General features: G+C 45.8%; 1 protein-coding gene across 1 annotated transcript; it reads left to right on the top strand.

Annotated features, from left to right (window-relative positions):
• Positions 1-5,192: 5,192 nt before the first annotated feature.
• On the top strand, positions 5,193-10,163 carry LOC123124209 (probable trehalase). Its single transcript, XM_044544874.1, has 11 exons — positions 5,193-5,986; positions 6,510-6,629; positions 7,619-7,734; positions 7,827-7,927; positions 8,029-8,138; positions 8,302-8,374; positions 8,470-8,637; positions 8,741-8,828; positions 9,027-9,144; positions 9,248-9,461; positions 9,761-10,163. The coding sequence occupies exons 1-11, from the start codon at positions 5,406-5,408 to the stop codon at positions 9,848-9,850; spliced, it is 1,779 nt and encodes a 592-aa protein (XP_044400809.1). The 5' UTR covers positions 5,193-5,405; the 3' UTR covers positions 9,851-10,163.
• The last annotated feature ends 594 nt before the right edge of the window (positions 10,164-10,757 follow it).

Genomic DNA, 10,757 nt, shown 5'->3' with positions numbered 1-10,757 from the left:
AGGCGATGTTTGATTTTGTTCATCATTTACGGGCCTGTTTTAATTTTGGAAACATTTCAAAAAAATCATGTATATTTTTTTTCTAATTCCAGAATGTGTTTTGAATACTGGATTTTTTAAATCATGTTTTTTTCATGAACATCTATTTGATATTGTGATTTATTTTTCTATGATATGCAAATTTTTTTTGAAATCATGGACAATTTAGGATTTCTCAATAAAACTCGCAGCTTTTTGAAATTTGGTTCTTTTAAAAATGCCGAATGAATTTAAAGAATGAAAAAAAAGGAACTAAAAAAGTAAAAAGCAAAAAACGAAATAGAAAACAGGGCGCCACCAGCCACATATGGGCCGGCCCATTAGCACGTGCAGGAGGAGGAGGCGCGGCATGTACATTTTTTTCTAGTTCAGACTATGTTTGGAATACTGGATTATTTTTAAAAAAACATGATGTTTTATTTCTTGAACATCGATTTGATATTCCGATTTTTTTATGGTATGCAAACAATATTTTGAAATCATGAATATTTTATGACTTCTCAATAAAGCTCGCAACTTTTCGAAATTTATTTCAAAATCCTGAATTAACTTAAAGAAGAAAAAATAAAAACATAAATAAGAAAGTGAAAAGCAAAAAAGAGAATAGAAAACAGGGCCCACCAACAGCCAATTATGGGCCGGCCCATTAGCGCGTGCAGGAGGAGGAGGCGCGCCATGTACATTTTTTTCTAGTTCCAGACTATGTTTGGAATACTGGATTATTTTTTTAAAAAATATGATTTTTTATTTCATGAACATCTATTTGATATTCCGATTTTTTTTCTATGATATGCAAACAATATTTTGAAATCATGAATATTTTATGACTTCTCAATAAAGCTCGCAACTTTTCGAAATTTGATTCTTTTCAAAATCCGTAATTAATTTAAAGAAGAAAAAATAAAAACAGAAATAAGAAAGTAAAAAGCAAAAAAGAGAATAGAAAACAGGGCCCACCACCAGCCAATTATGGGCCTGCCCATTAGCGCCTGCAGGAGGAGGAGGCGCGCCAGGTACATTTTTTTCTAGTTCCAGACTATGTTTGGAATACTGGATTATTTTTTTAAAAAACATGGTTTTTTATTTCATGAACATCTATTTGATATTCCGTTTTTTTTCTATGATATGCAAACAATATTTTGAAAACATGAATATTTTTATGACTTCTCAATAAATCTCTCAACTTTTCGAAATTTGATTCTTTTCAAAATCCTGAACTAATTTAAAGAAGAATAAATGAAACAGAAATAAGAAAGTAAAAAGCAAAAAAGAGAATAGAAAACAGGGCCCACCACCAGCCAATTATGGGCCGGCCTATTAGCGCGTGCGGGTGGAAGACCTGCGCTTCCTACGGAGCCAAAAAGGAGGAAAAAGTGTAGGAACCAGGGATCGAACACTGGTCTCCCGCGTGCTAGGCGAAAGCCTTGGCCATTGGGCTACCTGTGATCTTTTGTTGTATGAGTGTATCATCCTATAAGAACTAAGTCGGCGGTGATTTTGAAATAAATCCGAATCATTTTACATATGGATGGCATAGTGGGTAATTTATGCGAACTTCGAGGGCGATTTCTATGACGGACGACCAGAAACACTATTTACTTTATTAGTAGGTAAAGATGTACACATGTAGATCAAATCCGATCAATACTCACTTAAAAAAATCCGATCAATACATCGTGGATACCTCGGATAGCTAAATATTGGGGCGATGTTAGGCGCCGGCGCACCGGCCCAAACGGCTCGGCCGGTCCAACCCCAGCCACCCGATCCAGCGAGCAACCGTCCGATCTGTGAGTTGACTTCTCTCTCTCCTTCATCCTCTCCGCGCGCAGCGCGAGCGCGGCTCCCTGTCGCCTGGCTGCCCCCTGGCCCGCCGGCCGCTACCCCCTCATCTACAACCCCTCTCTCCGCCACTCCCGTGCTGCTGGATGCCGCACTCGCCGCCGGTCGCCGCCGTCCAGATCCACGCATGCAGCAAAAACTTCGCATGTGGGTTGCAGCTCCTCCTCGCTGGTGATGGCCGTGGCTCCAGCAACACCAGTCGCCGGTTGCAGCTCCGCTGGATCAGCTCTTGTTGCCGCCGGTTGCAGCTCGACGTTTGCCGTTGCCGCTGGCATGTGGCTCCCATGGCGCCCGTTGCAGCTTTCTATTGCACGGTCGTAGCAAACGGGGAAAATGGTTGCAGCAAAAAAGTCTGTCACCGTCGTCGCCGTTTGTAGCTCGTCGTTGCACGTAGCAGCCATTGCGTTCTAGAAAAAGAATGGATGTCACAAAACGTGTTGTCGGTTGTAGCAAAAAACTACGACGCTTGCCGCAAAATTGTCATCGCCGCCGTCGCGGGTCATAACTCGGTCGTGATGGATGCAGCAAAACGTGATGCCGGATGTAGCAAAAAGTGACGCTAGTTATAGCAAAACTGCGACGCCGGCTATGTGTTGTAGCAAAACGTGACGACGGTTGTAGCAAAATGCGATGTCGGTTGTAGCAAAATGTTATGCCGGTTGAAGCATTTAGCAAAAATTGCGACATTAGTTTTTTGCTAGGAGCAGCGCCGCCCCGTCCTCGCCGTCCAGCGTGTGCCCTGTGGTTGTAGGCTTACAGCTCTGGTTGCAGCACCCCGATAGATGCTTTCGTAGCTTCACCGGCGGGGACTCGAAGTTGTAGTTGGGCGGAGGCCATGGCTGAGATCCGAGGGGTGTAGACGGCCATGGCCGCAGGGAGCTAGCGGGGATACAAATTAAGGAGGAGGATGGCAGAGGGGCTCGCCGGCCATGAAGGAGGGGCGGTGTTGCGCACCGTCGCACGCGAGCTCTCGTCGCCAATGAGAGCTTCTGGAGGTTGCGAGCAGCCTGGGAAGGCTGTGTGGAGGAGCAGAGCTGCGATGGATGGGCTGGAGGTGGAAGAAGAGGAAAAGTCGTGCGGGACCCATCATATACACGTGTCTCACGCGGGGTGGTTGTTTGCGTGTTCGTGTGAGCCAGCGTGGCCCGCGAGCCAGCGCAAAGTTCGGCCGGCGCACCGGCTCCAATCGTTTTCCTAAATATTGCGGTGCTCGGAGGCATATACGTGAGCCCTTGCTGCAGATACTCGAATGTGTATGCTATACAGTGTATGCATATGAGCAAGTATTCGGGTACGTATAAATGCGAGCTTGCTAGCCGGGCATAAATGCTCAAATACAGACATGTATAGTGTATGCATACAAACTATAGGCCACGCTAAACCTTTGTTACGTGCATGGCACAATTGGTGCATGCATGTAGTAGTAGCACGTAGGGCACCTTGCCATGCATGGATATGTTGGCTAACGAGAAAAGATCAAATAGCTGTACATATACCAGTGTGCACATGTCCCTAGAATCTGCACTCAAAACTCATCCAAGATAAAAGAAAATTATGTGAGTTCCTAAAAATATATTATATTGAATAAAAAAACTCATCGAACATCTTCTTATAAAGGCGGTGGATATCAAGCATCCCCTCATAAGCCTTAAACCCCGCCTGTTCCCAAGGGGACGTGCGAACGACACAGTTGGATTACCCAAGCCTGTACTAATGAGAATCCCGTGATAAGGGGACACAATCTCTACTTTGAGAAGACGTGTCAATGGCCGTGCCTCGAAACGCGAAGCGGGGCTGTAAAACGGTTCAGAATAAGGACATAACGCCTCGCCGAAAAAGTTACCAGTGGACGTGACTTACTTTGTTTAAGAATTTTTGCCCTTACAGCTTAGGGTTGTAATTATTAAACAGAGCTGGATACAGCTCTTATATGCGGAAGACTGCTTTGGAGTATTCGGAGAAGGAACCCGCCTTGCAATGCCGAAGACAATCTGTGCGCCGGATACATCGTCATTGAAGTCCGGTTCAGGGGTTACTGAGGGAGTCCTGGATTATGGGGTCCTCGGGGAGCCGGCTTATGTTACATGGGCCGGACTAATGGGTCGTGAAGATACAAGACAAAAGGCCCTCCCTCGTGTCCAGATGAGACTCTCCTTTGCGTGGATGGCAAGCTTGACGTTCGGATAATACATTTTACCTTTCTCTGTAAACCGACTCTGTACAACCCTAGGCCCCTCCTATGTCTATATAAACTGGAGGGTTTAGTCTGTAGAGGCAATCACAATCATGCAGGTCTAGACATCTAGGGATTAGCCATTACGATCTCAAGGTAAATCAACTCTTGTAACCCCTATATCCATCAAAGTCAATCAAGCAGGAAGTAGGGTATTACATCCATTAAAAGGGCACAAACCTGGGTAAACATCGTGTCCCCTGCCTCCTGTTACCTTCGATCCTTAGACACACAGTTCGGGAACCCCTACCCGAGATCTGCCGGTTTTGACACCGACAGCCGTTGCCACGACCACCCCGAGCCTCATGTGCCGAACGCCCATCTAGTCGAGGACTCAGCTAGGAGGAGAGAAGCGGGGGGGGGGGGGGGGGGAAGAGAAGGAGAAGTGGTTGAGCCAGCGGTGAAGGGACCCGGGAGAGGAGAAGGCGAGCGGAGATGGGATTGGCAGCGTGGGGAAGAAGCGTGTTGTGCGGAGCTGCCTTCATTGGGAAGGAAACATCCTGATGAGTGGAGGTGGCGCGTGGGGCTCGATGAGCTTTTCTGTTCCCACGCTTCGTTTCCTTTTTCTCTCGGCACAGTAAAAATGATTAACGTGGCCATCACCAGCGATCGGCCTTTGTGCGACTGTTAATGGATTTTAATTCTTTGATTACGAGGTGTATGTAATAACTTTGTCAATCTTAAGATGTCGTACGGACTCAATAAGTACAAGGTGCATGTGAGTGTATGTGCGTGTATGTAAGCACGTGTGATTGTACTGTGTAAAGAAGAACTGACGTGATCGGTCCGTCTAATCACGTCCAACGACGCAAATCAGGCGCCGTCACCACTGACCAGCGTATCATATGTCCTCCGTCCATGGTGGGTGGCGCGCGTCCCCCTCCCCTGCCGCCGCGAAGGTATCCGGCCACCGCCATCGCCAGCGCCGACTGACGTGGAGGCCAGCGAGCCACCAACGAAAAAGAAAAGAGAAACCCAACCGCTACACATGCGTCCACTGGACATCGATCCCAACGGCCGGCCCAGGTCGGCAGGCGCCTCCCCCCCGTTCCGAATAAAAACCCACGCGTCGCAAAGCCCAAACCGCCAGCAAAATTATCATTTCCGCTTTCCATCAGCCAACCGCGGGAGGGGAGAGGAAGGAAGAGTCCGCCGCGCCCCCGTCGCCCCGCTCGCCGCCGTACGGAAGCGGAACCGTCTCAACCGGGACACCCTTTCCCGTTCCCGCACGGACGTCACGCCCCCGCAAATTCCGCAACAGAACAGAAAACCCTCTCTTCATCTTCACCGAATGGCCCCGCCTCCGCGCCATCTTCTACTACTGCCCGTTCTCCTCCTCCTCGTCTCTCTGCTCAGCGCAGCGCAGATGGAGCCCGCCCACGCCGCCGCCGGCGAGGGCGATCACGGCGAGGGCGCCCGCGCGCTCCTCGCGCTGCTGCAGCGCGTGCAGTCGGGGGCGCTGCGCGTGCTGGGGCCGCGCGACTTCGACCCCAAGCTCTACGTCGACCTGCCGCTCGCGCCCGGCGCCGACCGGGCCGCCGCGGAGGCCGCGGTCGCGGCGGTAACCACGCGGGGGGAGATGGAGGCGTTCCTGGCCCGGTACTTCGCGCGGGCGGGTTCGGACCTGGTGGAGGCCGACCCGCCGGACTTCGAGGCCGAGCCGCGCGGGTTCCTGCCGAGGGTCGCGAGCGGCGAGGCGCGGGCGTGGGCGCTGCAGGTGCACGCGCTGTGGAAGGACCTGGCGCGGCGGGTGGCGCCGTCCGTCGCGGCGCGGCCCGACCGGCACACCCTGCTGCCGCTGCCCGGCAGGGTCGTCGTGCCGGGCTCCAGGTTCCGGGAGGTCTACTACTGGGACTCGTACTGGGTCGTCAGGTCCGTGCCTACTCCATACACCTCGTATTCCTCTCGGCCCCTCCATTATTGGTCGTCCACGAACCTCTCAAAGTAGCTTCACGTGTTCTTCCAATTGTCAGCTAGTACTAGAAGACAGAAGTAGCTAGGTAGGTTGCCGTTTGGACTGTTTCGGGCTTACGTGGTGGAGTTCCCCTAGCTCGCTTGTCTCTTCACCTTTGTCACGTAATCAAAGGAAGCATACTGTGGGCAGCTGATTTGTTTTCATATGGGATGGGACGTGGTGCTTCGCTGACCGGCGCAGGGCCGGCCGGGGGCCGCTCGCTCCATTAAAATTTGTCCCAATCGAGGATCCACTGAGGTTGATCCGTCCGTCCTTGGTTCATTCTAGAGGAAATTGCAGTAGCCGGTTCGTGTTGTTGTCCCGGTACACCGACAGGGTAGTGTATGTAGTATATTCCCACACACACACACACCAAAAAAAGGACAGGGTGGTGTAGTAGATGTTTGATTTCTGCTTGGCTTGATGCATGCATGCATGCAGGGGATTACTGGTGAGCAAAATGTACGACACAGCAAAGGACATCGTGCTCAATCTTGTGTACCTCGTGGAGGAATATGGGTTTGTTCTCAACGGTGCCCGATCCTACTACACTAATCGAAGGTGACAACTCTGTCTCTCCGCAGTACACACTGTTTGATTTGCATGCATGTGCACCGCAAAGTTTTTTTTTATATATTTTTTGCATCAGGGTTTTTTGACATTCTGTATTATAATATTGCACTTCGTACTCCCTCCGTATCATAATGTAGCGCTCATATATTTTCTAAAAAGTTAAAATTAGCAAACTTTGACTGAGTTTATAGAAGAGACAATCTACATCAATACCAAGAATATACAATACGGAAATATAACTCATAACGCATCCATTGATATGCTTTTGATATTATATATGTACACGATTTTTTCTATAAACATGGTCAGAGTTTGGAAAGTTTGAGTTTTGAAAAAAAAAACTATGGACACTACATTATGGAATGAAGGGAGTGTCAGGTATCACGCCTTGTAAAAGAACATACATATAAAATCTGAAAAGTGCAGTGTATTATGTGTTGAATTATATCCCTATAAAGTTTTTGTAAAAAAAATACACATCTTAAAAAGAGCATATACTTGTTATTTTTAGATTGCAAGTGATCATATTTTTCAACCAAAATTTATAGGTGTCTACTTCACCACATAATGCGAATGTATAATCACAATTTTAAAATAAGAAATAGAAAAATTATATGCGTGTTTTTTGAAGATACTTAGTGCGAAGTGCAATATTATTGTGTTCAACTCAACTGAGCAAGTGGAAACTTTTGCAAAAACTAGTGCAAAGTGACAGTCTACCCGGTGCAAATTAAGTGCAGTTCACTCTTTGTTTCTGCCATATCACTCATCACCTGCTAGGAAAGTTCACATTGTCTTCTCTACCTGAGAAAAAGTTCGTAACTTTATTATAATATTATATTTATTACTGGTGTCATCTTCTCTTGTCAAAATAATAAAATAATTTTGGGGTCATCTTCCAAATTAAGTACAAAAGAACTTGTAATGCATTCACGTGGCAATATGCTGGTCACCTGATATATGCTTTCACTGTGCAGCCAACCGCCACTTTTGAGCTCGATGGTTTTGGAATTATACACGGCAACAGGTGATTTGGGCCTTGTGAGGAGAGCATTCCCCTCTTTGCTGAAAGAGCATAGCTTCTGGGTATCAGGTAGCAGGCATGAAACCCATATTTTAGCATCCCCTTTTACATACTCGCAAGGTTAAAATTCAGTTCCCCTGTACAATGGTTCTGTGACGCAGAGCTTCACAACGTGGAAATAATGGACAATCATGGACGGGTGCATAATTTGAGTCGCTACCAGGCTATGTGGAACAAACCTAGGCCAGAAAGTGCAACAATTGTAAAGTCTTTTACTTTGGTTATGCTGTTAACATGTTGATCGCGGTGAAAATTTTGCCATGTCAAAGGATAAACTAAATATGCAGTCTCTGATGTTTTCAGGATGAGGAACTGGCCTCAAAGCTTAATTCTACGGCTGCTAAGGAAAAATTATATCATCAGATTGCTTCAGCAGCTGAATCCGGATGGGATTTTAGCTCTCGATGGATGAGGTTGGATGCTCTGTAACTCATGAATTACCAATAAAACGAATGCTGCATCTTCTGTTGATTCAGTGATGTAGTGCCAAAAGGGGACATTTAAGAGCTCTAGTGTGATCAAAATCATAACGTGTACCATCTGCTGTTTATAATGATGATTCGTTCACTGATGCAGCAATTCAACTGACATGACAACCTTGGTAACAACATTCGTTATACCTGTGGACTTGAACACATTCATATGCAAGGTAAGGTATGGACCTAATCATTATGTAGCTGTTACAACTTACGAGTAATAATGTCCGTAAATGTTAAATGATCCTTACCTTTATTCACAATACAGATGGAACGGGACATAGCGGTCTTTGCAGAACTCATTGGAGAGAAGGCAACTGCAGAAATTTTCTCACAGGCTTCAAAAGCACGCCATACCGCAATCGAGTCTCTTTTATGGAATTCTGAGATGGAACAGTGGCTTGACTACTGGCTTCCCACTGATGGAAATTGCCAGGTGAGCTCATAGAGGAAATCAGTTTGATCACTCATAATCCTGTCCGACTGTGGTGAATTTTTTCTGGTTGTATTAACTTGATACATTATTATTATTGTTCCAGGGAGTCTACAAGTGGGAATTGAAGTCACAAAACCGCAAAATATTTGCTTCTAACTTCATACCCTTGTGGTTAAATGCACATAATTCAGGTGTGTACTGTATGTTCCCTGTCTCCCTGTGTTTATTTTCTCATGCCTAATGGTGCAGTGACAGCCAGGAAGTACCAAAAAGTATAATATCTACCAGCATGTTTCCCTAAAATTAATAATAACAGCGGTTATGGAACTCTCTGAACATTCACCCTTTTGTTGCTCGCCACTGATTATGGTTGTCTGGAACTTAACCAGGTTTGGGGCCATTTCTGGATGAAGCAAAATCAGTGAGAGTCATGAGAAGCCTCCAAACATCAGGGTTGGTCTGTCCTGCAGGAATAGCAACTTCAGTATCCAATACAGGGCAACAATGGTTAGTTTCCTAAAATGGTTTATTAGATATCGTAAAACTTTGCCTGGCACAGGAAATTATTTGGCGTCCCTTCTTTAAAACTGGTATTCTGGTAATTAAACAGGGATTTTCCAAATGGATGGGCACCATTGCAGCATCTGATAGCTGAGGGATTGCTGAACTCTGGTTCAACAGAAGCAAAAGAATTTGCTGAGGACATTGCCACGAGGTGGGTGAGAACAAACTATGCAGCCTACAAATCAAGTGGCGCAATGCATGAGAAATACGACGTCGAGGCCTGTGGAAAATCTGGAGGAGGCGGCGAATACAAACCACAGGTATGGACTTATATGTTACAAATGAAAGTAAAAGCCCTTCATTTGTGTTCACAATATGATAAAGCATGTTTGTACTTGATAAATGGTGAACCTTACACAATTTATTCGTCCATAGTTTGTTGTAAGCTCTAATTACCAAGGCTCTAATTTTGCCAGTCTTGTTTCCTCAAAACCACAAATACTACCAAGGTTCTAATTTTGCCAGCCTTGTTTCCTCATAACCACAAATACGGAGTATCTCCTCTCCTCCAACTACCATCTGAAATTCTAACTTGAGGTCGTTGGATATCATTCTGCAGACTGGTTTTGGTTGGTCAAATGGTGTATTATTGGCATTTTTGGAAGAGTTGGGATGGTCGCAGGACAAGGAAATAGGCTGCCCATCGTGATGAGATCAAGCAAGCCGCCTTATCAGAAGAAAAATGTGCAGACACCAAAAAATTATGAAGAGCTCTACACGCCAAACATCTATGGAAGAGCCCTAAAGCTGAACTTTCTTAAGCAACTAATTGACTGAGCACTTGATTGATTGTGTGTGCCTAGTCTATTCTTTTTGTTACAAAATGACAGTGTGCAGTTGCTCTTTGTTGTAACATTATAGCCGGCGAACTGTTCCCCGACAGTCGCCGGGCATTCTTCTGCTGTTTACACTGTGAACGACCTTGTACGAGGTATCATTATCAGAAGTAGTACAGCTATTTACATTCTTGTGGTACAGAGTGAAGTTTAACAGTTTTCCACGCTGCAGCCAACCCGGTCAAATCCTGGTTAAATGCTTTATATACAAGTGCTGGATCCATGTCTAAAACTTAGTAAGCTCAGTCCGTGGACTCTATGAAATTTTCTGAAGCTGGATTATATAGCATTTAAGGCATGGATTACCTTTGATTGCTTACTAACCTATTTGATCACTATTACCCCAAATAATGCATTCATGCACTACTCCATATAGGATTTTCATGCAATTTGTAATCAGAGTACGAAATCATATTTCCGCAGCTCAAGTGTACTTTTGGTCCCTCAACTACTGGTTGAGTATAATTTTGGTTCATCAACTCCTTTTGTTTTCAATAAAAGGTAACCTAAAGAACGTCTTATATTATAAAACGGAGGCACTATTTTATTTACTCAAAATGAAGCATCAAGGGGGTACAAAAACAATAAGCACACACTCGACCTACTGGCTACTGCCAACACCAACACACACACATATAGAGTCACGCCGGCAGGAGCAAAACCATACAAAACCTTTAAAGTTTGGTTCATCGACTCCTTAAACATGTAGTTTTGCCAACT

This window comes from Triticum aestivum, chromosome 1B, assembly GCF_018294505.1.
Source record: "Triticum aestivum cultivar Chinese Spring chromosome 1B, IWGSC CS RefSeq v2.1, whole genome shotgun sequence".
Taxonomy (NCBI): Eukaryota; Viridiplantae; Streptophyta; class Magnoliopsida; order Poales; family Poaceae; genus Triticum; species Triticum aestivum.
The sequence above is the reverse complement of the archived record's forward strand: the minus strand, read 5'-3'. Positions and strand labels throughout refer to the sequence as shown.

Excerpts from the sequence above, each read along its gene's own strand:
- LOC123124209 (XM_044544874.1), top strand. The coding sequence starts at position 5,406 with ATGGCCCCGCCTCCGCGCCATCTTCTACTACTGCCCGTTCTCCTCCTC. Across the intron at positions 7,928-8,028 it reads GGCCAGAAAGTGCAACAATT|GATGAGGAACTGGCCTCAAA; the intron begins GTAAAGTCTTTT and ends TGATGTTTTCAG. Across the intron at positions 8,638-8,740 it reads CCACTGATGGAAATTGCCAG|GGAGTCTACAAGTGGGAATT; the intron begins GTGAGCTCATAG and ends TTATTGTTCCAG.